General features: G+C 39.8%; 1 protein-coding gene across 1 annotated transcript in view; it reads left to right on the forward strand.

Moving 5' to 3' along the window:
- Positions 1-25,541, forward strand: part of si:ch211-113g11.6 (uncharacterized protein LOC559008 homolog) — a 122,220-nt gene that overhangs the window by 27,750 nt on the left and 68,929 nt on the right. The window contains exons 3-5 of the mRNA XM_041793131.1: positions 4,623-4,685; positions 12,902-12,997; positions 14,687-14,786. Coding sequence (XP_041649065.1) covers positions 4,623-4,685; positions 12,902-12,997; positions 14,687-14,786 — 259 coding nt within the window. The remainder of the gene's footprint in view (positions 1-4,622; positions 4,686-12,901; positions 12,998-14,686; positions 14,787-25,541) is intronic.

Genomic DNA, 25,541 nt, shown 5'->3' on the forward strand with positions numbered 1-25,541 from the left:
CGATGTTTTACCTGCTAATTTTGTCTCAAAAGCCCAGAAAGGAAGAGAAGATAGTTTATTTAACTAAATAATTATTAGGAGGTTATGTGATCGGGTGGGTTTGTTTGTTTGTTTGTTTGTTTGTTTGTTTGTTTGTTTGTTTGTTAATTAGTTTGTTTGTTTGTTAGCAACATAACTCAAAAAGTTGTGGACGGATTTTCAGGAAATTTTCAGGAAATGTCACTTCTGCCATGACAGTCCACCCATAGCAAAGCCAATGCTTTGCCTCACCGTTTTTCCACCCCACTGGGGAGGGAGAATGCGAATGCTGTGGTGGAGGGCACATGGGGACGGATCTAGGAATTTTTTAAGGGATTCTTCACTATTGGGAGATAGGGCTAATGCCGGAAGTCTGTGCTCTCCGAGTGTTTTTCTAGTTTTTTAGTTTGTCTCTATCCTCCTTTTCTGTGATATGATGAAAGAACTACTGTGCACTCTGATCCTGGTTTTTTTTGTGTCATGTAAGCCCATGTGAGCTTGGCAGATGATTGCATGTATGACACAATAATAAAATAAAATCTTCAAACTTCAAAATACTAAATAATCACAAGTCTGACATTCGTATGGCAAATGCTGCTAGAATTTACATTGGACATAAAGTCGTCTAAAAGGGCCAAATAACGGTATTTCAAAATTTCAATTGTGCGATTAATGCGGTTAGTCAAGCTGGATGATCTAGAAACTGGAACTTATTATGATTTATAAAAGAATAACAGTATGACAGCCTTTAAAGGTATTTAAGAAAAGATCAGTCTGTCAGTCAAGCTTTATTTATATTGCACTTGCAGTGCAAAGAGCTTCACAGGAGAGTACAAAAAGGATTTACAAAAAGGTAAAACAGTGAAAGGATTCAGAAAACAATGCACAGCAAAATTAATCGTAGACACTGACTTAGTTTTTCCTGTGAAAGCTCTGTGTTGTGACTTTCTAAGTATGTTCTTCATGCATTTGTAGCTCTTAAAGAACATTTTCTAGTGAGCCCAGAACTTGGCTGACTTCCTGGGGTCTCTGAAGACAGGTTTGTTGTCGTATACAACAAGAAGCAACACAGTTTAGAAAAATGTTAATAACTTTGTTTGCTACCCTTAATGTCTCTGTAGCCCTTAAGGATGCCGTTCTAGCAAGCCTGGAACTTCGGGGACTTTTTGGGGTCTTTAAATATTAAATCCACGGCATTAGATCCGATAATAAGCATCTTTTTGTCCATTTTTAATCCATGTTCAATCATGTACTTTGGCTTTCTTTGGTGGGCAGCACCATATTTGTTGATGGCAACGTTTAGATGCAAAGCATTGTGGGAGTTGTCGTCGACCAGTTGCTACCGCTTAAAGGAATGGCACAAATAAATCTAACTGTAAAAAAAGCGCATGGACTTTCTCTTGTATTTATTTAGATATTCACTGTTTTGTCCCCAAGAGATGAGAGAACAAGTCTGTGCAAAGAAAATGCTTTGCCACTATTGTTTACAGTGTTTTATCAATGAAAATCTTTGAGTTTCAAATTCCAATTTGTTTTTTTATTTTGTCATTAGGGTCTTATAACTTTTTCATAAATAAAGTGACATTACTGTAGTAGATATATTCTTAAAGCCCAGGTTGTCCTGAAAAAAACAAAAAAAGATGTATAGAGCTTGACTGTGCGCCACAGGGCTGATGTTTTACAAGCTTTTTAAGAAAAAAGTCCAGGCAAGACATGATGGTGAAAAAAACAGCTGTGAGCTCTAAGGGTTAAATAAAATGAGACAGAGATAAAAGGCAATTCAATAAAGAAAAGACGTAATAAAAATAAGAAACATTAAAATGAGTAGAATAATATAAAAAATGACACAAGATTAAAAAAATCCCAAATAATTTCAAGCCTGTAAACGTGGGGTGATTGTAACTGGAGGCTTAATGAGTTCATGTATGTTAACTAGATTTAAAGAAGAATAACTTAAACTTGCATTAATATTTCACTACAGTACTTGTATGAAATACTGCAGTGATGTTTTGTAGATTTTACAGTCATTTCTGGTTTTGTTTCATGTTGCATGGAGTATTCTAGATAGCTGTTTTTATCCTTTTTTCTGTAAAGCTCTTTAGTCAGCTTTAAACGTGCCATATAAATAAAACTGACTTCACTTGACTTCACTTCAGATACAATTATTCTGTTTTAGACAGCGACGGTTCCTAAAATAACCAACGTCTGCATCAAATCACAGAGGGGCTAATTCTGGAATCACTTCTGGGAAAAAATAAATGTATTATTTATCATCTGATAAACTGCTTTTTATTGCAGTAACAACACAAATAATCCAGTGTGTTTCCCCTGTGAAGAATAAATATGATCTATTATAGGAAAAATGAAATAATAACAATAAAAATCTTTATTTTCAGAACACTTTTCAAAACAGAGTTACAAGCAAAAGAGATAAGATTGCAGATAAAACAGCAGTAAAATCTGGCAGCAAAGTGAGTACCAGTAAAAAATGTGATTAAAAATGTTAAGCTCAAATAAAATAATGTAAATTAAAGCAGTTAAAATTCAGGTTAAATCGGAAGAGATTTAAAAGAAGTCACTGACTTGGCCGAGTCCCACTGCCTGAGGATCTCAGGGTACGTGCCGGCTCATAAGGGGTTAAAAGGTTGTTGCAGTTTTTCTCTACTGCTGGTGAACAAATGAAATATGGATTTCTGCCAGCAGATAAAGCTTTTATTTCTTGCAAGAAAGATTCTTAGTTACAAGTAGGGGGGGCTCAAAGGAAAAAAGGTTTGGAACCACTGTGTCAGAGGCTGCTACGGCACTCATTAGTGCCTAATGCTGCTCTCAGGTCAAGGAGCATGAGGATTGAGCACATGCACTCCTCTGCATTGCTGGGATCTTGTCCGTGTTTTAGTATGATAATTTGTGAAAAATTCCTCAAGGTTATTCTTGGAAATGTGAGGTTTAACAGACAGGGTTAAAGTCGGCTTTTGCTGTATGCTCCAGGTCATTGTCTTGCTGGAAAATAAATCCTCTACTATGCTGTAGTTCTCTGAATAAGATTGTCCAGGATTTTCCTATATTTTGCAGCTTTCTTTTCACCCTCTACCTTTATCAGCCTTCCAGGGCCGGCTGCTGAGGAGCATCCCCACAGCATGATGCTGCCACCACTGTGCTCCACAGTGGGGATGGTGCGTTTGTGATGCAGCATCCTAAAATAATGGCTTTTGAGCCACATGTGGCTCTTTTGAGATTATTTGTGGCTCTTTTATGTTTTAATTTTAAATATTTTTCCCCCAGAAAATCTTAAAAAAGGGGAACTTTTTTTTTGCCATTTTCACAATTTTTGCCACTATTCACCAATTTTAGCTAACTTTTGCCATTAAAACCCCTTTTTCATATTTTTTTGGCCATTTTGCAACTTCATTTTGCCACTTTCTGTTTTTTTGCACTTTTATTCCATTGTTGCCCTTTATCACAATTATTTTGCCAATTTTTGCCATTAAATATTCATGTTTTCCTACTTTTTTTGCCCATTTTTGCAACGTCTATTTGACACATTTCCCAATATTTGCCACTTTTATCCCATTTTTGCTTTTCTTTTTTTTTTTACTATTTTTTGCCACTTTTCGTCCATTTAAGCTACCCTTTGTCATTATATACTACTTGTTTCCTTTTTTATTAATTTTTCCCTCTTCTTTTTTGCACTTTTATCCCATTGTCGCCCTTAATCACAATTATTTTGCCACTTTTTGCCCATTTAAGTTACCTTTTGCCATTAAATATCCATGTTTTCCTACTTTTTTGCCCATTTTGCAACATCATGTTGACACCATTTCCCAATATTCGCCACTTTTACCCCATTTTCACTTTTTTTTGTTTACCATTTTCTGCTGCTTTTTGTCCATTTAAGATACCCTTTGCCATTATGTACTACTTGTTTCCTTTTTTTTCCCAGTTTTTGCCTCGTCTTTTTTCCACTTTTATCCCATTTTTGCCCCTTTTCACAATTATTTTGCCACTTTTTACCCATTTAAACTACCCTCTTCCATTACATACCACCTGATTCTTATTTTTTTGCCCATTGTTGCCACTCTTGACTGCTTTTTGCCCATTTTAGTCACTTTTCACTCATTTTTTTTTCACTTTTCGTCAATTTTTGCTACTTTCTTACTGTTTGTCCACTTTTTCTTCTCATTTTTGCCTCTTTTCAAGCATTTTTTTATGCTGTTTGACCATTTTTGCCACCTCTAACCTGTTTTTATTGCTACTTCAAGCTGTTTTTGCTACTTTTCACCTCTTAAATTGTTGCTCTTGCAAATGTATTTTTCAAAAATTTGGCTCTCTGGTTGAGCAGGGTTGAGTAACACTGTTCTAAAAGGTAAGTCCATGTCTGGATGCAGAGGAAAATTTATCACAAGCCCTCCTAAAAGTCTGATCCTCAAATCACCCGTAAAAGCAAATCACTTTCCCATGTTCCCCTGCAGTGGTGTTAGCTAACAAAGCGGATGCTTTCTGTGAGGATGGTGTTTTACACGACGCACAGGGTTGATGTTTTCATGTTGAAAGACAGCGATGCAAAAGAACTTGGCACAATCTAAACCTCTCTTTCCCTCCTACAGATCCCAGCGGCCTCTGATCAGACTGCGATTGATACCTGCAAGGCAAAGGCTGCACCACTCGAGGTACAGGCTCAGCTTCACTGTCAGACCCTCCATCACTTCTGCAAAGCTTTCCTCATCAGTGGATCATCATCAGCACCATCCTGTTTGCTTATCATCATCACCATCATCATCATCACAACCATCATCATGTGCTCTTGAACTACAGAGAGGTCACCGTGTTCTGTTCTACTCTCTTCAATCAGATTCATGGGTGTCTTTCATAGGAGACTAATTCTTATGAATAAATGCAGCAGAAACATGCGATTAAGATCAGTATACATAACAAATGCTAATGCATACAGAGGAGAGTACACAGGGGACAACTTCTCTCCAAACCAAACAAAGCACAGATGAGCGAGACGCTGATAATCAGAGTGGATCATTCCACCAGGTTTCACAGAGAGACTAGAGGGAAAGCCTGAGTTTAATGTAATATTTATCTTTTAATAAGAACGTTAAATCTTTTTATGTTAAACGCTGCAAGGCCAATGAATAATCTTAACAAGCAGATGATCCTAAGCTGCTTAATATCCTGCTTCTAATGGAAAATAAAGGTACCTAATGAGGGAAAAAGTGCATTCTGCCAATCTACGTATGGTTAAAGGGCCCTTTTTTAAAAAAAACAAAGTCTTTTTTAACACTTTACATCAATTACAACACTCATTCTGATGCAGTTTTATAATTATGGAAACTACCGAGATCATTGAGATCATATATTATCTATATTCAAGGTTCATTTCATGCATTCCCTTGATTTAAATCAAAGGAGATTAATATTTTACCACTCTAATCAGCCAGAGTTGATTCTTCAGATACTTCATACATGATTATAATCTTTTTTATATGTAAGGCAACGTTTCCACTCATGAGGAAACCTCTCCAGACGTCGTTAGCCATGAAGCCAACCGTGACGAGTTTCATCAGCCTCATGTCACCGATTGCTGGTAACACTTTACAGAAAGCACACAGATATGACATGAATGCAATCACGCCAGGATCAGCTATATCACCTCATCATAAAAACCAAACTCTTTTCACGGCGCTGCAGTTTGCTCATGTTTTTCTTGGGTAAAAGGTGGAAATGATCAAAATCAAGTCAACAAGACTTGACTTGCAGACTTGAATCAGCGGATGAGATGCAAAGACAATAAAAGTCTCCTGTCACCTCAACAACCACCGTATCTGCGCAGTGCAAGCCCATATAATCCTCTGAGCTGCACGTAAATGTGTAGATATAAAGAGCAACATCCATGGTGGCAGGGGTGTACTTTTTTTGCTAGAATAAATCATAAACAATCTAAACTCCGTGTGGCTGCCATGGTAGCTCCTTCCTCTTTCTCCTCCTTGGCGTTTTTGTAAACCAGCTACGTGCATACCGCCACCTGCTGTATCAGACTGAGTACAAACACAAGCGCGCCCGGATCGTCGTTTTTATTGTAATGTCAGCCACTGTGAGTCCTTGCGTACTCATACCCATCCCTACTGCAAAGTATGACCTACCATACTGTTAAGTATGCAGGCAATGATATTTTCAGCAGTGATCTTCCAAGCCAACCTGTCTGACTCGCTGACAACCTCCATAGCTGAAATATGAGGCAAGTGTGGAAGTGCAAACAAACCTGCAGGTCAACCTGAGGCTGACTGCAGAGGCACAGGAAGTTGCATACATACTAAGGCTGTTGGTTCGAACATAATTCGAATATTTAAAAACTAAATAATATCTGAAAGCTGAAGTTACTATTCAAGCATGTTTTTTAGAAAATATTTTTGCTGTTTATAATCGTTCTCCAGTCTCTTCCCTCTCTCCTTGGCCTCTACTTCACCCACATGTAGGTGTAGGAACCAAATGTTTCTTCACATGGTACAGGAAATGATGAACAATAAAGTTTTCACACCAAAACACAGAGGCGCCAGTGGCCGCCATCGGGGATGTTTATCGCCAAGGTGGTGCAAACACTGGTGGTGATTTGGCAAGTGAGGCTTCGCTACATTAAGAGATGCTGATGTACGAGAGTAAAACTGTTTCCACTGCTGCTGTGGTGGAAAACGTTCCAGTCCAGGTATCCTCTCCTGTCCCAGCTGGCACGCCGTTACTTGTGCATCCCAGGGAGGAGAGGGTTTTCTCCACAGCTGGGACTATAGTGAACAGAAAACGCTCTGCTCTTGATTCAGAAAGCGTGGATCGCCTTGTGCTTTAAGGTAAAAACATGTAGGGACTAACCTTATGTCTCTCACTGGTGAATCCATCTTGCAAAGATCCCGTCTGAACAGTTTGGGCCTGGTTAGACAGTGACAGGACCAATCAGTGACGAGGGGCAGTACTTTCAGGCGCAGCAGAGTAGTGATGCAAACAGGCAGCAACGAGAGGCCGGTGCAATTGGTGGAGGAGCTTAGCGTGGATGCTGCTAAAGCACCAGTTTTATGAGAACTTGACAACATTTCCTTGCTAAAAGAAGAACAAAGAACAGCAGTGAGTTGTTTTCTTTTCAAAAACAACAAAAGTCAAGTACTTGCATCTCTTAAGTCGCAATGTTTTGCGTTATTCCTCGGTTATCTTTATTCCCACGCAGCTCGATAGCAGCTACATCACGTGTTTTGTTGTTCTGATTGGCCCGTAGAGATGTTACAGACAGAATGTTCATCCAATCACACTCCGAGTTTCTTTCAAAGCCTCTGCCTTTTCTCAGATGTTGCCTATTGAAGCTTTCCCATCCATCTGGTGTGTCAGGTTATGTAGGGACAAGATAGTATCAACATTTTTTGAATGTTTTGTTCATTATAAACATGATGTCATCACCGCTGTAAGAGGGGCAATTTAATGTATTTTGTTTGACATTTAATTTGTAACCCATTTGTTCATTTAAAGTTGACCATCAGAACCAAAATGCCCATCAAAGGCCTCTAAATGATGCAGGTGGCTTAAAACGTACATAAAAATGAACATGAACTACTTTTACTCTTAGTTCATTATTTCTTCATTGCAATGTAATGTAATATTGGAGGGTCCTCTAGTGGACAAATGTGTAACTTCACGGTGATTTAAACAACTGAACATTTTACATACATATTAATAAAAAGTGTGCACAAATATTCAAATACAATTTGAAGTCTGCAAAAATAATAAATTAGAATTTGAATGGGACTGTAGATATATATCGACAGCCCTAATTCACATCCCCATGTTCAAATGCAAATTTTTATTGCAGAGATGCATGTCTTTATTGGCACAAGCTAACCTGACACACCAGATGGATGTGTTTCACACATCCATCTGGGAAAGCTTCAATAGGAAACGTTTAAGAAAAGGCAGAGGCTTTGAAAAAAACTCGGAGTGTGATTGGATGAACGTTCTGTCTGTCACATCTCTACAGGCCAATCAGAGCAACAGAACGCAGGACGTAGCTGTTATCGAGCTGCGCATGCGCAGGAATAACGTGAAAAATGGCAACTATAGACATGTAAGTACTCGACTTTTGTCGTTTTTTGAAAAGAAAACAACCCACTGCTGTTCCCTGTTCTTCTTTTAACAAAGAAATGTCATCAAGTTCTGATAAAACTTACACTTCAGCAGCATCCACGCTAAGCTCTTTCACCATGAATGCACCGGCCTCTTGCTGCTGCTTGTTTACGTCACGACTCTGCCGGATCTGAAAGTACTGGCCCTCGTTGCTGATTGGTCCTGTCACTGTCTAACCAGGCCCAAACGGTTCCGATGGGAGCTTAACAAGATGGATTCGGCAGTGAAAAATAAGGAAATGGGCATATCCACATGCTTTGCAAGGTTAGGTACAAGCTGTATGGGGTTGAATCTTTGAATGAAGATATTAATGACTTTTTTAATTTAACCTTTATTTGATGCATAGTTGGTGATGTGGATGAGTGCAAGGAGGCTTAAGAATCACATCAGCTTCACCTTTTTGTCCGTTTACCCACTGATCTGAAGTTAATTTGACCTTTTAGTTTTAACCCTTTACCTACTAAGTCTAAAAATGGCGATTTGGACATATTTGTTATTATGGCTGTAAAATAGTCAGGAAATGCCCTAAGTCTGAGAGCTTTGGTCCCTTTTCTCAGGAGTACTTGAACTTGACTTTTCAACATCTGGTTAATGATTATTGCACATTATATGGAATTGTCAGCAGTTTAAAATAAGAAAAACACAAAACAGATTTGTTTTTCATGGCTTTTATGAGAAGAAATGTTGTTATTGCTCATGAAGTTTTGATTTGACATTTTTAATGTGAACCTATACATGTTTAGAACAATCACCAGTCATTTTTTTGAGTCTAGGACTCTGGGTGTGTAAAACACAGTGCAACAGATAACTATATACATAGGCGAAAAGTAGTGCAAATAAAGGTGGAAAAATGCATTCCCAACATTCTCAAGTAACATATTGTTATTGCACATGGCAGACACACACAAATGCCACTATCTAACGCTATTTTTTGAAAACAAAACACCACTCTCGCTCGCTCGCTCTCCTTTTCTCACTTGTCTTCTGCCAAAGCTGGCGTTTTCGTGGTGCTGTTTGACATTACCATAATATATATACCACACGTCATAGATTGCCAGAAAGCACAGATTCTCAGCTCTCTGTCAGCATTGGAATTGGACAAACTTTGACAGAGTTACTATAATAATACTCTGGACATATAAAACACAGTGCCGGTGCCGGCTCAGTAGGTAAAGGGTTAAATATGGTGGCTACCTTGCTTCAAAAGCCTCATACAGTGTCAAAAAGTGTGTCCATCAGGTTCCATCCAATATTTTTACAGTCTAGTTTGACTATGTGATAAATGGTACATGCACAGCACTTTTCTAACCTTTTTCTACTTTTTAGACCGCTTTAGCTCTACATCTCACATTCACCCCTTTTGAGATGCAACACAAAGTGTTTTCTGACAGCCCATCAGCTCTAATAGTATTCACAAACATTTCGGAGGGTTAGATTTATGTGCAGAGTTTTTAGTCACAGTATGGGAGCCTGGAGCGGAGCTGCAGCATGGGCTTGTAAAATTACCATCGATACAAAGCAATACACATTTACATGACCTGATAACTGCAGGGAACACATTTATAACCGATATTAATATAAACTGCAAGTTTTAGACACTTGAACCCTTATCCACACATGGTGAGTACAAGGGCTGGAGTGCAAGTGAAGATCTATTATTTGGAGTTTTTTAGATAAAACTTTATACCTTGCAAAGATATATCTTTAAAAAAAACAAATATGGCTGATTTGATTAGATTTCATAGAAGACTTCCCATGTTTGTAGAATGGTTTGTAACTACAGTCAATGATTTGAAAGCTTATAGTGCTTATATTATATTTCCAGTTGTTTTTAAGCCCTTCATGAGCGGTTCAGCAACACCAGTGATCTACAGTCAAGTTCAACTAAACGGTATAATTTATAGTTTTTCACACATAGTGTGTTCTCTGCAGAGGCCAGCCATCAAATGACCTCTCCAACAGAATAATGAATAGGCTTTTATCAGAATGAACGCTTTTCTTTAATCCATTTGGCACATATTTCAATCATTTCATCCTGCCATTCATGTCCAACAGTTGTGTGTACATAGTTTGGGAAAAAGTGTTGGTGGAGTTATGGCACAGAACAAAGAGGCCACAGTCCTTTCTGCACAAATAGAGCTGAGGCTTCCAGGGAGTCTGGCAGTGGCAGATGGTGGAAAATAAGACCGCTCTGACTGACGCGAGAATTTTCTCCAGCAAAGCCGGCGGTGCCGAGAAGGGGGAATGAAGGACAGAGGGAACATCCTTCAGTGACAGACAGCAACAAGGTTTCTGGAGAAACATTTCTCCTGGAGTGGAATGGAGGCAGAGCAGCAGTCTGTAGCGCACGCTCAATGATAGACGGATCTAAACACGTCCAAGTCCACAGTGTTATTGGACTGCCTGCTCACTTCAGTTCCAGTTCATCCAGAGCGCCCACAGTCTGCAAACGCTGAGCCAGCAAGTAAACATGGGTGCACTTGAAATGGAGGAGTCTTTAAAATGCAATCTCTTACTCACACAGTCATTTAAGGCTGAGATAAGCTGTGGAGAATTTTTGCAAATAGAGGCACCCAAAAAGAACAGATTGTTAGTTTAACAACAACAAAAAAGTGAAAAAAAAATCTCACAGCTCAGTTTTGGTCTGCAGAAAATCTTTTAAAGTCAAGAATAGCGTAGAGATGTAAATGCATGCAACACTGAAGACTGATGTGAATGACATTCCTGCCAGAGATAAAGATGGTTCTGTGTAATGAGTGCTTGTTTATGATAAATGCATCAAGAGAGCATGTCCATTTCCAGCAGCAGCGCCGATTGGCCTTTAAACGGCATACCAATTTCCAATACAGTATAGCATACAGCAGGGGTGTCAGTTAAGACAAAGATGTCAGTTATTAGCAGTTATTATGTAGTTTATACAAAGGTCTTTTGTTAAGAAAAGCATGCATAAGCCTCATCATTCTTCTTGACCTATTGACCTCTAATACTCACATATAAGTAGTAGATGAAAACATGTATTTTCTTTTGCAAAATTTCTAATAAATTGTTTAATTTTTGAGGCACATTTGGATGAAAACTTCACTGTTAACTAGTCTGTCTATAATAAAGATGCATTTTTGTAGCCGTTGTTACTTTTCTAGAGAGGAACTGAGTGAAGAGAGGCAGAAACAGGGATGAAAGAGTGGGTAACGACATGCAAGAAAGAAGCCACAGGCTGGACTCAAACCCGGGACGCCTGCTGACATGGGATGCCACCAAAGACCTCCAGTGTCTCTCTTTTAAAGGACATATATTATACAAAATACACTTTTCAGGCTTTTCTAACAAAAATATGTGCCCCTGGTCTGTCCACAATCCCCCAGAGAATCAGAAAATTCCATTCCCTCCCCCCTCTCTTTCACCACCTTTCAGAAATTGTGTGCTATAGCAAGTTGTTCTCAGATTTTCCCCTCATGATGTCATGTGGGGAGTTAGCCCCGCCCCCAGGTTCGGTTGGAAGAAAGTTTGGCCTTCCATTCCTGATCAGGAGAGGAGGGCTGATCAAGAGAGCCACATCCATTTCCTGAGAGGGGCGGAGCCAGGGTGGAGTCAGACAGCTCACTACCTTTTAAAGTCACAGACACAGAAACAGCTCACTCTCAGCAGGGCTGAAACAGAGGGGTTTTTAGACATGCAAAAATCAAGTACTGGAGTTTTATTTTTTTCAGCAACAAACTTCACAGGCATTTTTTGTTGAACTCTGAGACCAATCTAGACTTGTCTTAAAAGGGTATAATATGTGACCTTTAACCATTCTTACTGAAACCTTTTTGAACCAGGTTTAAAATGCCTATTTCTGCGGCTAAAATTTTAACATAGGTTGTGTAATTGCCTTCCTTTGCTTCTGCAGACAGCCTCAAGCGGACACACGAGTACCTGCAGTTTCTAAACTTCCACACTGGCTTCATTCCTCAACTATATCTGTTTCCGCTTGGTTAAAATGTACAAACTTGCATACACTCAGACAAAAATTACCCAACCCGCCTCCCTGTCCACCTACATATCCACCTACTCGCACACTTACACAAGCGCTGGCCCTCATTTCTGGACTAACTGAAGTTCTCCCTCCATCTCCAGATTTTAATAACCTTGTTTCCATCAAAGTGTACACTTTGATTTTATGCTTAAGAGCACTTCTTTGTTACACACTCAGACGCTGCTGCAGCTTAAGCCGAAAATGCACCCCTCAAGGATGTACTCAGAATTCATTTTCATCCTCCATCTGCTTATGTCTTGGAGGTAGAGGTCCATTTTCTGTGCTCAGTGAATAAGTGATGCATATGGAGTGATGCAGTGCCGTACTGCGGGGCCAAGCCTCCTGTGTGCTGTCTGCCAAAAATGTTTACATCATGGATTGCTTCCAACTTCTCTTTTCTGTCTCTCTTAGCAAACTTCTCTCTCTCTCTATTTGTAATCTGTTTAGTCTTGTACCCTTGCTTTGTCTCTCAATCCCTCTATTCCACCTTCCTCCCCTCTGCTTTTTGTTTTTCTACAATCCCTCGGTTTTCCTCTCGTCTTCTGTCTCCCTCTGTGCTCCATCTTCCTCTAATCTTTGCTGCACATACGCCTCATTTTTGCCTCTCTAATCCTTCTTCCAATCTGTGCATTTTCTCCCTACTCCCTCTTGCTCCTGCCTCATTTTCTGCCTTTGTATCTCTCCTCTGCTGTCTCTTTATCACAGCTGGAGTGTGATAATTTCATCACCGTCATTCAGAAAGTAAATGACACACTCATAGTATGCGGGACAAATGCTGGGAGCCCCAGGTGCTGGATGCTGGTAAGAGTTTCTTCATACAAATTCCTTGAAATACTGCTAAGTTTATCATGCAGCATCTAAAATCCTTCATTTTTATTGTTTGCAGCTGCTGTACCTTAAGTCTGCAATTTTGATTAGCTTTTATTTATTTGCTCTTTTATTTCTTTTACTGCCAGACGAAGGCCTGGAGTTTTTCCATGGAGGGTGCTCAATGAATGAGTAATACAAATGACCACCTTAGATTTACATGAAAAATGACAATTTTATTGTTAATCTTTGGAAAAAAATGGATGAAAAAATGATGCAAAAATTGTGGTAAAAAAAACAAAACAAAACAATAAAATTGCCAAAAAAAAAAAAAAAAAGATTGTAAAAAATTGAAGAAAAGTAATTTTTAAAATTAACCAAAAGAAAGGTTGGGAAAAAATGACAAGAATAACTGATGAAAAATGCCAAAAAACATCTAAAAGAAAAAGAAAATCACAAAAATTACAATTTCTTTTTTTAATCTTTAAAAAAAATGGATAAAAAATGATGAAAAAAATTGTGGGTTAAAAAAAGAATAAAATTGACCAAAAAATCATTAAAAAAATGATGAAAAGTATTTTTTTTTAAATGACCAAAAAAGATGAAAACATGACAAGAATAATTGATGAAAAATGATGAAAAACATATTTTAAAAATGACCCCCCCAAAAATGATGAAGAAATGAGCACTAGGCTTAAGCCTACAAAAAGGACAAAAAAATTGGGGGAAAACCCTTAAAAAAAAATGACCCAATAAAAGAAAGACAGGAAATCATAAAAGAAATGACCAAAAAATTATGAAAACATCTTTGAAAAAAATGGATGAAAAAGAATTATGAAAAATTTACAAGAGAGGAAGAAATGAAAAAACAAAACAAAACAAAACAAAACAAAAAAAGAGCAATAGGCCCACAAAAGTGAAAAAGCAATTCAGGAACAAAAAAAAGTGGAAGAAAAAATTGACAGAAAATCACAAAAATTAAAAAACAAAAAAAGGACAAAAACATCTTTGAAAAAAATTGACAAAAAAAAAAGATGCAAAAATTGACAAAAGAGGAAAAAATTATGAAGACATTAGCACTGGGCCCAGGCCCACTCAGGGAGATGTTCTTTGGTGCAATCCAAGTGGACTGTGGCACGGTTTAGATGAGACGTGAAAGCAGCTGCGCCCGGGACAGAGGGACAGAGGGTTGTATCAAAACTAAACTTTCCACGGTGCAGCAGTTTGTCTATATTTCTCCTCAATAAAAGACAGAAATCATCAGAATCAAGTCAACAAACAGTCTGTTATTACTCACCTTACCGATGAACACAAGTTGAAGTCAGTGAGATCATGAGGCCAATTCTAGCTTCCAGCAATTCCTTGAAATACTGCTCAGTTTATCATGTAGCCTCTAAAACCCTTTATTTTATTGTTTGCAGCGGCTGCACCTTAAGTCTGCAATTGTGATCAGCTTTTATTTATTTGCTCTTTTATTTATTGTACTGCTAGATGAAGGCCTGGAGTTATTTCCATGGAGGGTGCTCAATGAATGAGTAATACAACTGAGATTTACTTGAAATCTCCCAAACCCTTTTTATTGGATAAATGAAAGTTTTGTGTCTTCAATTTGTAATGCATGCAAGAATGGTTTAAAATACTAAACTTCCTCCAGGCTGAGTCCTCTCCTTCCTCTCCTGTTAGGTAAATGACACCGTGCTGACTGACGTCCAAGGGCAGATAGCGTCACCCTCTGACATCTCACCACCATACCCTTCACAGAAGTCCATCAGTCTGCCTGCAGGTAACGAAAAGAAAACCAAAGGTCTGCTTGCAATGCTCATGGTCCACCAGAGAGGAAAATAATCAAACCTGAGAAACACATGAGCTTTAGTGGAGCTTCCTGAACAAAGGAGAGGGTAGTTGTTCCAGTGAGCCTGATGAAAGCCTTAATCAGCAGTTGGATGCAGATTGCAGGTGCACCTGAAGTCAGATTAATTAGCTCCTGTGTGGCTACAAGCATAGGTTGATCACTCGCTTGATTAGAGAAATTGTGATGCTTTCAAATGGGGTCATGTTCACCGTGTTCACGAGAAGAGACCATGTGATTGCCCCCCCTCTTGCGGTATTCACTGAAAGCTTTGAGTTGTGTCGTGCTGTGACATTTCCAGAAATGTCAGAGCCCAATGACTTCAGTTTTAGATGCATAAAAGGAGCTTTGGCAAGTGTTTCGTCTTGGTCTTTGCGTCTGTCACCTTTTTTAAATTTTTCTCAATGTGGGAAAAAAATTGAAATTGCCAGGCAGCGGTGTTCCCATACAGACAGTACTTCAACGCCAGGCCATTTCTGTACATGACAGCATGGCGTTTCAGTCGAGGCCACTTTGAATCAGCATGGCGTTCCTTCTTAAATTAATATGAGGAAGGATTTTGGTCACACTTGCAAATGCATGTTTTGGTTATAACCAGGGGGTATGGGAACAATTGTGTTAAAGCAACTCATGCTGTGTGCTGCAGCAGAGCACAGAAAGCATGTCAAACCTCCTAGGACTGTTAGTGATCATGTAAAATTAGGAATAAAACAGGATATTATGTTAGAGATGCTTCTGCTTTCTTGCAGTAGGTGGTGCATTAGCAAAAAAAACAAAAAAAAACAAAAAACATATATATATATATAACACATCTAAATATACATTTGAATTTGTTGAGGGGCAGACCCTAATCATGTGAGAATTGATGCCAATCAGAAGTTTCATACAAGAGCTGCAGTGACTTCCTGTGAAATGGCTTGATAATGAATTGCTCCCGAGTAAAGGCATGGCCCAATTGTGTCACTTCCTGTTGCCAGTTGGGGTGCTGCATCAAAACAATGCAAATAACATTTGAGTATGTTAGAGGGACATGCCCTGATCCAACAGGTGTGATTTAAAGGCAGTCAGATGTTTGGTATGAGAGTTGCACAAACTTCCTGTCAAATTGACGAGACACTGAAATGCTCACCATTACCAGTAAGACATCCTATAATGAAACATATCTGTGCTGTGGTCAGTCATCGAGGCCTTTCTTTCAAAATCAGAGCTCAGTAGGTTGAGAGGAATGGGGATATGACCCATTTTTGTATCACTTCCTGTTGCCAGTAGGGGGCACTATGAGGGGATGTTTGCATGTAGGCATCTTCAGTGTCTTGCAAGAAAGAGCAGAAGATCACAGAATATTTTTATTAAAGTTAAAATAGGTTAAAGACTGTCAAAAATGCCTTATTTTGAAATAGAGATGAAGCTTGTGGACTTCCTGTCTGGGTCCAAGAGGCCTTTTTGTAGATCTTATGATAATCCACATGCAGAACAAAAATCATAAGCCTAAGCTAGATGGTGTGCAAGGGGCTGAATATTTAAAGGGAAAATTTAAGAAATCAGAGGTGGAAATGTTCCATTGCCAGAAGGGGGCACTGTGACTAAGTAATGATTTTAATGTATGAATGTATTCAGGATATGTTGAAGAGGTTTCTGCACACCTGAATGTGTGATGGAATAATGTATTCAGGATCAATGTGCGGTCATCTGAAGTTTGCTGATGATTGGCATAAGCATCAAAAGGTTAAACAGCATTATTGCTGTATTTTCACTGCAAAAAATGTACAAAAAAAGTAGCTCAAGTTTGGGCCCTGATCGTGGCCCCACCCTATGGTGAAAACTCACAGTATCCATAACTTTAGATTTCCAGGTTGTCTAGTATGAGCAAAACAACTTTTAAGTCAATCCGTCAAAATCTCTCAGACTAGTTCGCTAAAGTATGAAACTTGTGAATCACCCAAAAATGGTAAAATTTGGCCTTTAGCTGGTTGTAGTGCACTTCCTGTACATTTTAGAGGATGGCCCCAAGAGACTTTTTTATGGTCTGATCATGATACATATTCGTACTGATATTCATGCACGTTGCTCTTACCCTCCTATCTATCATTTACAGCCCTGCTTGATGAACTTTCACAATTCTACCAAAATACCAAAATTTCCACTGGGGGACAATTTCTGTGAAGTTTGTTGAGTTTTGAGCATGTGAAAGCCCCCAAATGAGCAATTCTTCAGTCAGAAAAATGATTCATACAGATACAATAGGTATCTGGTTGGTGCTTGGGTCCTAATTATTCCCCTTGTTGCCAATTGCAAGGTAGCTACAACAGCTAGCTATGCAGGAACTTTGATACCACCACTGCCAAAAATGAAGTGACCTGACAGTGGACTTTATTGAGTTAAAACGTGAAGACAGACAGGGCTGTTACAGCGGGTAGGCACAACTAAAATGCATCTGGTATGAATGCCGTAACAGCACAAACTGGAGCAGACGTGCCGCACCCAGTCTGAATCAAGAGTTACAGTGACAAGCTAACCCTTGGCAATGGGCTCAGGTTTCAGTCTTGTTTTTTAAAGAAATCCTTTATAATGACCATTACACTCAGCTGAATAAAATTGGATGGTATTATTCTGTCATGAAATGCTGCCATGACTAAAACCAACCAGAATGAAACACAGAGATCCCCCCTATGAAAAGAAATGGATTATCATCCTGAGTGAGTTTAACTGATTTGAATTCTGTCACTGTCTCCAATACATCGCCCGATTGCCTCAAAGGCGTCACATTTTTTTTTAACAAAGCCGTCTTTGACTCTTCTAATAAACTTCGGAGCAGCACATGAACTCTTGAGTGTTCGACTTTGAGCAGAGATCAGACTCTTTTATTTCTCTTTATTCATGGCATGCAAATGAGGCGATGCTTTTATCTGAAGTACCTCCAGAGAGCAAATCCTCCACAAGATGGATGTATTTGTGGATTCTGAAACATCACGTAGACCTCAGCTGACAGAGGAAGTCTTCCTAAACAAGATGAAGTAAGTCGCCTAATTACTGACTATTTGTTCCACAGTAATTGAGCAATCTCTGCAATTAGAAAAATGTTCACACTGATTATTTTCTCCTTTGTTTAGATTATCTGTCGGCTTCACTTGTGGTTCTATTTGTAAATCACACACTTCTTCAAAGGATTTGACTCAGGAAAAAACTCTCCTGCTTCAATACAAACAGAATTCAATCAAAAGCTTGAGTCGCTTTTTAATCAATTTTACAATAAAAGAGGATTTCTTAAGTGAAATTTATTGAGCGAGGGATGCGATTCCCTGCACAATTGAATCAGAGTCCTTATCTATCAATGTCAGAGCCTGCAATGCCTGAAGTACAATGGTTCATAATGATCAGAATAACCGAGTTCAAAGCACTGGAGCAAAGTCAAGGGTCTACAGCATCTTCTATTTAATTAGCCCCAAATCACAAACTGTCATCAGAGGGTTGTTCCGGACAACAGCCGAGAAACGATATTTTCGATAGCTGCAAGACTTTAAAAATCTTCCTGCAAAGAAAGAACTGAGATGGCATTGATGCCCCTTATTATCCTGGAAGAGAGAAAGGTTGTTTTTATAAAGATACTGTTCAATATGTAGATTCTAAAATGTCTTTGCTGATTAAAGACTAAATAATCAGTATTTTTAGCTGACTGATAGCATTACCTTACTAACATTTCCAACAGTTTTAAAAGTCAGAGAAATCCTCAGTATTCACATTTGTAGCAGGATGTGTCTTTTACTCTGGCTTTTACGCTGTGAGAGATCCCAGAATGCTGAACAGTAGCGAGTACTGAGTAGTGAGTGGCTTGCATTGTGAACCAGGAAGGCCATTTTTAGCAGCTTTTCACATTCATTCTGTGAAATCCATGCAGGAGAACAAAAATGGTGGATTGCTGTTTGGCAAAGTCACCTCACAGAGAGCGGTAGAAGGTTACTGTCTGCCGGAAAACAGTGGTTGCTCCCTCTGAGTGGGGAGTCAGTCTTTGCCCCAAGTGAAGGAGTTCAGGTATTTGAGGTCTTGTTCACGAGTGAGGGTAGAATAGGGATTGATAGGTGGATTGGTGCAGCATCGGCAGTTTTGCAGGCGCTGTCCCATACCATTGTGTGACCGATCGATCTTCGTCCCAACCCTCACCTATAGTCAGGAACTCTGGGTGTTGACCAAAGAATGAGATCCAGGGTTCAAGCGGTTGAAATAAGATTCTTTAGGAGGGTGTCCTGGCTCAGCCTTAACCGCAATTTCCACATAGGACGACATGGCCGCGCACCGAAGCGCCACAGGTTTAGTCTTAGGGAAGGCGAGGGACCTCGCCCACTGGAAGCGTGTCTAGAGTGCTATGCTGCTCTGCACAGCCCTGATCAGCAGGCAGAGATCATGAGAGAACTGCGAGTTCAAACAGGAATAGCATGTCAACAGCAGACTCTACCTTCTGGGATTAATTTATCATCCTTTCTGGTATAAGTCCATGATATTATTGCTTCCGCCTTTGGGCATGTACATTAGGAAGTTAAAAGGTTAATGTTTGCTTAAAGGATCTGTGGTTTTATGTTAAATTCTTTGGCTAAATGTCCTCAAAAGTTAACTCCATGCATCATGTTGTATTTTGGAAGAACAGGATATTCTACGCATGTCACTTCCTTTTTTGGAGCTTCTGATCGACGGGAGCTGAAAACTGACCTGAAGTGTATCTCGAACGACGCAGAGTGAAGTGGCGCTCTAGGCACGCGCCGCTGCCAGACTAGAGCGCTGGTTGTGGAAATGCTCAGACTAGAGAGGGCTCCACAGTACGATTCGCCGGTGGATCACGGCGTGGTCGCTTTATGTGGAAATTGGAGGTTAGAGATAGGGTGAGGAGGTTGGACATCCGAAACAATCTCGAAGTAGAACCGCTGTTCTTTCACGTCAGGAGCCAGTTTGGGGGGGTTTGGGCATCTGATCAGGATGTGCACCGTCTTGCTTGAAGGAGACCCAGAGGCAGACCCAAAACTCGCTGGAGGGATTATATATCCCATCTGGCCTGGGAACGCCTGTGGAATCCCACATGAGGAACTGGAAAATGTTGCAGGGGAAAGCAACCTCTTGGTTGGCTTGCTTCACCTGCTGCCACTGCAACCTGACTCTGGTTATGGAGAAGAAATGAATGGTTGGATGTATGGACAGATGAAAGTTACTGCTTCTAACCAGCATTATGTTACCAGTCAGAGACTGCTCCTGTCCTCTCCTGCACCCACACTGCTTCACCTTTGAGAGCTTCAGTAATGCTGGTGCTGGAGTCAACGGCTCAAACAGGGAGGGCTCAGGACCACCAGAGTCCACCCCAAAAAGACTGCCTGCTCTTCCACCACAAAAGATCATTCTGAGGCAGTAGCTGCAGGACTCTATCACTTTCCATTTTTCTCTGGCTACAGAACGTCACTGTCACTCATCCGCCCAGTTAGCACAGACTTAAACTTTAAGGAGCAGCGGTGGACTTATTTACACCACTGTGTCTGCAGGGAGATGCTGACATGGCTTAACCAAAGTGTGCTGAAACATAAAAGCATGCGATTAAATGCAATCTAAAGAAATAGTGCACTAATTGTGGACCTTAATTAATCACAAATAATGTCATTAATCTTGACAGCCCAAGTTAAAATGGTAAACTTTGTCAGAGGAGAAGAAGACAACTTTTAAAATGATTATTTCTTAAGTAAGGTTCTGGCTGATCATTTCTGACATGTTTCCAGTAGTCAGGGAGTCTATGGGCCTGTGTCTGCAGCTGATATTTTTATGCTGTTGGCACTCACTTTCCATACAAAACCACTGTAGTCCAGTATTTCCAGTACTCAACACATAAATGCTGTCAGAGTCAGCTGTTTTCATGTGCCTGTGCTCACTGCTTGAAACACTTGGAACAGTGCTATCCTCTCTGATGGGCCTTCTTATTTGGCCAATCAAAACCAAGAAAGGATAAGCTTCTGATTACAGCAGTGGCAGAAGAGAAACCCATCAAACTTCGGTTGTTTCCAGGAGTGCTGCACTGTAGTACAGGGGTTAGTGATGTTGCCTCATGCAAGAAGGTTTGTGGTTCAAATCTGTTGGGCCTTGTTGTGTGGAGTTTGCATGCACAGGTTCTCCCACGGTCCAACGACATGTTTTGCAGGTTAATCGGTGACTCTTAATTGCCTGTAGATATGAGTGTGACAGCTTGCGTGTGTCTATATGTTAGTCCTGTGATTGACTGGGTACCAGTCACTCCAACTCTTGCCAAAAGACAGCTGGGATTGGCTCCAGCCCACTGCAGTCCTGACTTGGATAAGATGTACAGATAATGGATGTATGGAAGTTTCCAGGTCTACAGCTGCTGCTAATGCCAGGGCAGAATTCTTTTACATTATTTTCATATTTTTTTAGGGGAGGTTTCCTTGAAACAAAGGAAATATTAATTGCAAGGAGATATTTAACTGCAAAGTTAAAGATACAACCAAGTAAAGCAGAAGGTAACTGTTGCAATCTTGCAGGATGAACTTGTTGAGAGGTGCTAACCAGTGCTCACTGGGGCTGCCAGTACAGAACGGTGGCTCTAAACCAGTGTTACTCATCTCTGCTCAAACAAAGAGCCAAATTGTTGAGAGATACCTTTGTAAGAGCCACAATCTAAGTGGTGAAAAAGTGGTATGAATAGGTAAAAGTGGCAATAAAAATAAGTACAAGGTGGGAAAAATTGTCAAAAGTGGCAAAAAAAAGTGGCAGAAATGGGTGAGAGGGGGCAAAGTAGGCATAAAAAGTGGAAGAAGCATGGCAAAAAAATGGGTGAAAAGTGACTAAAACGGGCAAAAAGTAACAAGAACGTGGAAAAAATGGGCAAAAAGCAGCAAAAGGTGGAAAAAATGGGGGGAAGAGTGGCCTTTAATGGCAAAAGGCAGCTTAGATGGGAGAAAAACTACAAAAAAATTGATAAAAATAGCAAAAAGCAGGATAAACGATGTAAAAACTGGTGAGAAATGACAAAAACGGGATAAAGTGGCAAAAGTTGGCAAAAAGAAGTGGCCAAAATGTGCTTAAAGCAGAAGAAAAACTATTAAAAGTGGCAAAAATGGGTGAAGAGGGGCGAGAAGTTGAGGAAAAAGTGGGGGAAAAGGGCAGAAAGTGGCAGAAATTCATAAGAAGTGACAAAAATGAGTTACAAGTCTCAAAAATGGTCAAAAAGCAGCTAAAACATGGCAGAAAATGAGTGAAAAGGGACTAAAACAGGCAAAACGCAGCAAAAAGGTGGGAAAAAATGGGGGGAGGGTGGCCTTTAATGGCAAAAGACAGCCTTAATGAGTGAAAAATGGAAAACGGCAGGATAAAAAAGGCAAACCAGTGAAAAAGGGTATAAATGGGATAAAATGGGACAAAAAATGTTGCAAAAAATGGGCCTTAAATAGAAAAAAGGAATTTAAAGGAGCAAAAAATTAAATATAAGGGCAATGGAAATAAACGGAAAAAAAAGGTGGACAATTCAAGCCAATTGTTTAAGTGTGGGAGACAAACTGATTAATGGATAATTTCTGAGGTCAAAGTTTCCCATTTTTAGGGTTTTTCGGGGGGGAAACATTCAGACAAAGAGCCACAAATCATCACAAAAGAGCCACATGTGGCTCAATAGCCACGTGTTGAGCATCACTGCTGTAAACACTAATGGACTTCCATGACTCAACATCTAACAGATTTGTTGCTCCAGATGAAATGTTTGATGTGCAATGCTTTCTCAGCTGTGCTTCTTGCAGATACAAATAAATCCTCATGTTCGTAAGGAAAAATAAGTCACCATTAGAGGACCATCAGTGGGAGCTGCTACATCATTAGTGCAGATTACGTTCTGCTCCTTCTCTGCTGTCCACATGGCATTCTTACATCTTTATGAATCTTTAAATAGAGATTAGGAATTGGCACAGGCTTCTAGCTGAACATGCCTGCCCTAGATTCAAACATGTGAGAAAAAGACGAAACCTTTAGAAAACCAACGTAAGGAGGCCGTGTTGTCCAAAGAGGATAAGAAAGCTCTAATGACTTTGCTCCAACGCCTTATTTAACCTCTCATTAAACCATTTTCTCACTGTTTAGGATCACTATTGCTGGAATAAAATCACAAGAGTTGTGTTTGGAAGATATCTGCAGATCTTAAAAGGACATTTGGCAAGTGTGCCATCACCAGGGGATCACACCACCCTGAGCGCCAACCACACAAGAGCCAGCCATCTGTCTTACTGCGTTGACTTGGGGAAAATCATGGAGAACATTTCTGAAATAGATCTGAGAAATGGATTCAGGCTGAATTTAGGTGGAGCTTTTGCACAACCATGATTACAACAAAACATTCAGAGTATCTTTTGATGTCTGGGTGGTTTTGATCAGGCTGCAAAATTATTCATTTGAAGTAAACAGGATTTTTTAATGCCATTTTACTGGTCTCAAAAACTCAACAGGCAGCAAAAGCCGACTGGCATCACTGGGGTTGTTAGTGGGAACCTCACTTCACCTGTGTTTTGTCCAGTCAGGCCTTGGTTGGCTCAGCAGTGAGCTCCTTCATCCTCCTTAATGCTTGCCCTCCCTGCTCACCATATCCACATGCAGACCTTCTTTATCTTTTCCCACGGGTATTTCTGACTTTTGCAGACTCATGCTCTTGGTGGTGACGGTGCTGCTACTACACACCATACCACACACCTGGGACCATGCATTTACTCTCTGTGTAGTTTCTCACTTTCACAAATCCCCATGTGTTTAGATACAAAAGCAGACATCTCAGTAAACCCAATATTTGGCCACTTCTCTCCATCCACAGACCACTGACTGTCTCTTACATTGTGCCATTCATTGTAGCAGTGGGTGGCAAATCTCTTCCACAAGTTTTGTTGTTTTATTCCCTGCATCATGGATCTGCTTTCACAAAACATCCACAGTTGGTTCCTTTCCCCCCTCAGTGGAAGCAGGAAGGAGAAAAACCCATGAAAAGTCGGGGCACATACTCTCTGTGCTTACAAATATGTCCACATGTATATTTATGAAAACAGAGATCTGCTGCTGGGGAATTCCTGTCTTCCTGAATGTATATTTTACGATGTATGTGACTAGAATTAAACTACCTTAGAGTTTGCTGCAGAATTACAATAGGTAGATTTGATTTGCATCCATTGAAATAGAGGCATCCACTACGCAACCCTAACAAAGATGGTGTACATGAAGATGAACATGAAGCAATGCATGAGAGCAGTGGTTTTCAATGTGTGAGGCGGGCCTTCCCAAGGGGGCGCCACAGAGCTCCATGGGAGGCACGGAACCATAAACCAGAAAAAAGGGGATTTGCTTTGCTAACCTCTGCTGTGCATTGAGCAAAATTGATTGACTTAAATGTACTATAGGGCAGGGCTCATCAAGTACATTTGCACAAGGGCCAGATTTAGACTTGACAGAGACTCAGGGGCCGGGCTTTCAAATAAACCAAAATAAAATCAATATTTTGTTCTGATTAACATATTATTGTAGTAGTATTTGTATTTCCTCCCAAAATGAAGGCAATTCTTAGATATTACAGCGAGATCTATCCCTGTTATCTATAATGCAGGAGGCCACAAAGAGACAGGCCTGCCCACAGGATTGGCTGAATCCCTGAAAATCCAAGAGAATTAGCCCATCCCTACTGTGATTTAGCCTCAGTGTAACTCATTTTGGACACTTTTAACCCCTCTCACCACTTCATTCAGCCATTTCTGCATCATTTTTACCACTCTTAACCTGTTTTTGATAATTTTAGCCATTTTTAAACCAATTTTTGTTACTTTCTGCCCGGTTTGCTACCCTTTAACCCCTATTTGCAACTTTCCTGCTGAATATTGTTCTTTTGTGCCACTCTTTAACCCCCTTTCACTACTTGCCAGGCTACTTTGGCCGTATTTTTTTGCCAGTTTTAACCCCTTTTCCATACTTTTGCCCCTCAAACCCAATTTAAGCTGTTCTTTAGCCCCTGTTAAACCACCTTTGCAGCACGTTTTTTTCCCCTTAGTGACACTTTTATATCCATTTTTGCCGCATTTTTAACCCCTTTTCTTCAATTTTTTTTGCATCATTTTTGCCACTGTTAACCAATTTCTGATACTTTTTCCCCTTTTTACTACTTTCTCCAATTTTTGCTCCATTTTAACTTATTTTCACAACTTCTCCTGCAAATTTGTGTCTCTTTGTACTACTAAACGAGCCATTTTGACACTTATCAGCTATTTTTGCTACTCTCTAACCCCTTTTATCACTTAGTCTGGCCTTTTTGCATCATTTCTGCCAGAATTACTCTTTTATTTAGTATTTACTAATAATGGCTGACGAGTGAATTTCTGTAAAATCAGAACTAATGTTAAGTCATTGTAAAACTATTTTGGTAGTAATTGTTTTTGGGGTGGATTTAACAGCTGCTGACATTTAAAGCCAAAAGGTGCTCTTAAAACCACAACATCTTCTCTTCCTCCTTCTATGAATTTAATGATCTTCTGGGGGCCGGACAGGATGCTTTGGGGGCCTGATTTGGCCCCCGGGCCTCCAGTTGGTGATAAGTGCTATAGAGACTATGCTATTGAACAGTGTTACTCAACCCTGCTCAACCAAAGAGCCAAATTTTTGAAAAATACATTTTCAAGAGCCACAATCTAA

This window comes from Cheilinus undulatus, linkage group 8 (assembly GCF_018320785.1).
Source record: "Cheilinus undulatus linkage group 8, ASM1832078v1, whole genome shotgun sequence".
In the NCBI taxonomy this organism is placed as follows: Eukaryota; Metazoa; Chordata; class Actinopteri; order Labriformes; family Labridae; genus Cheilinus; species Cheilinus undulatus.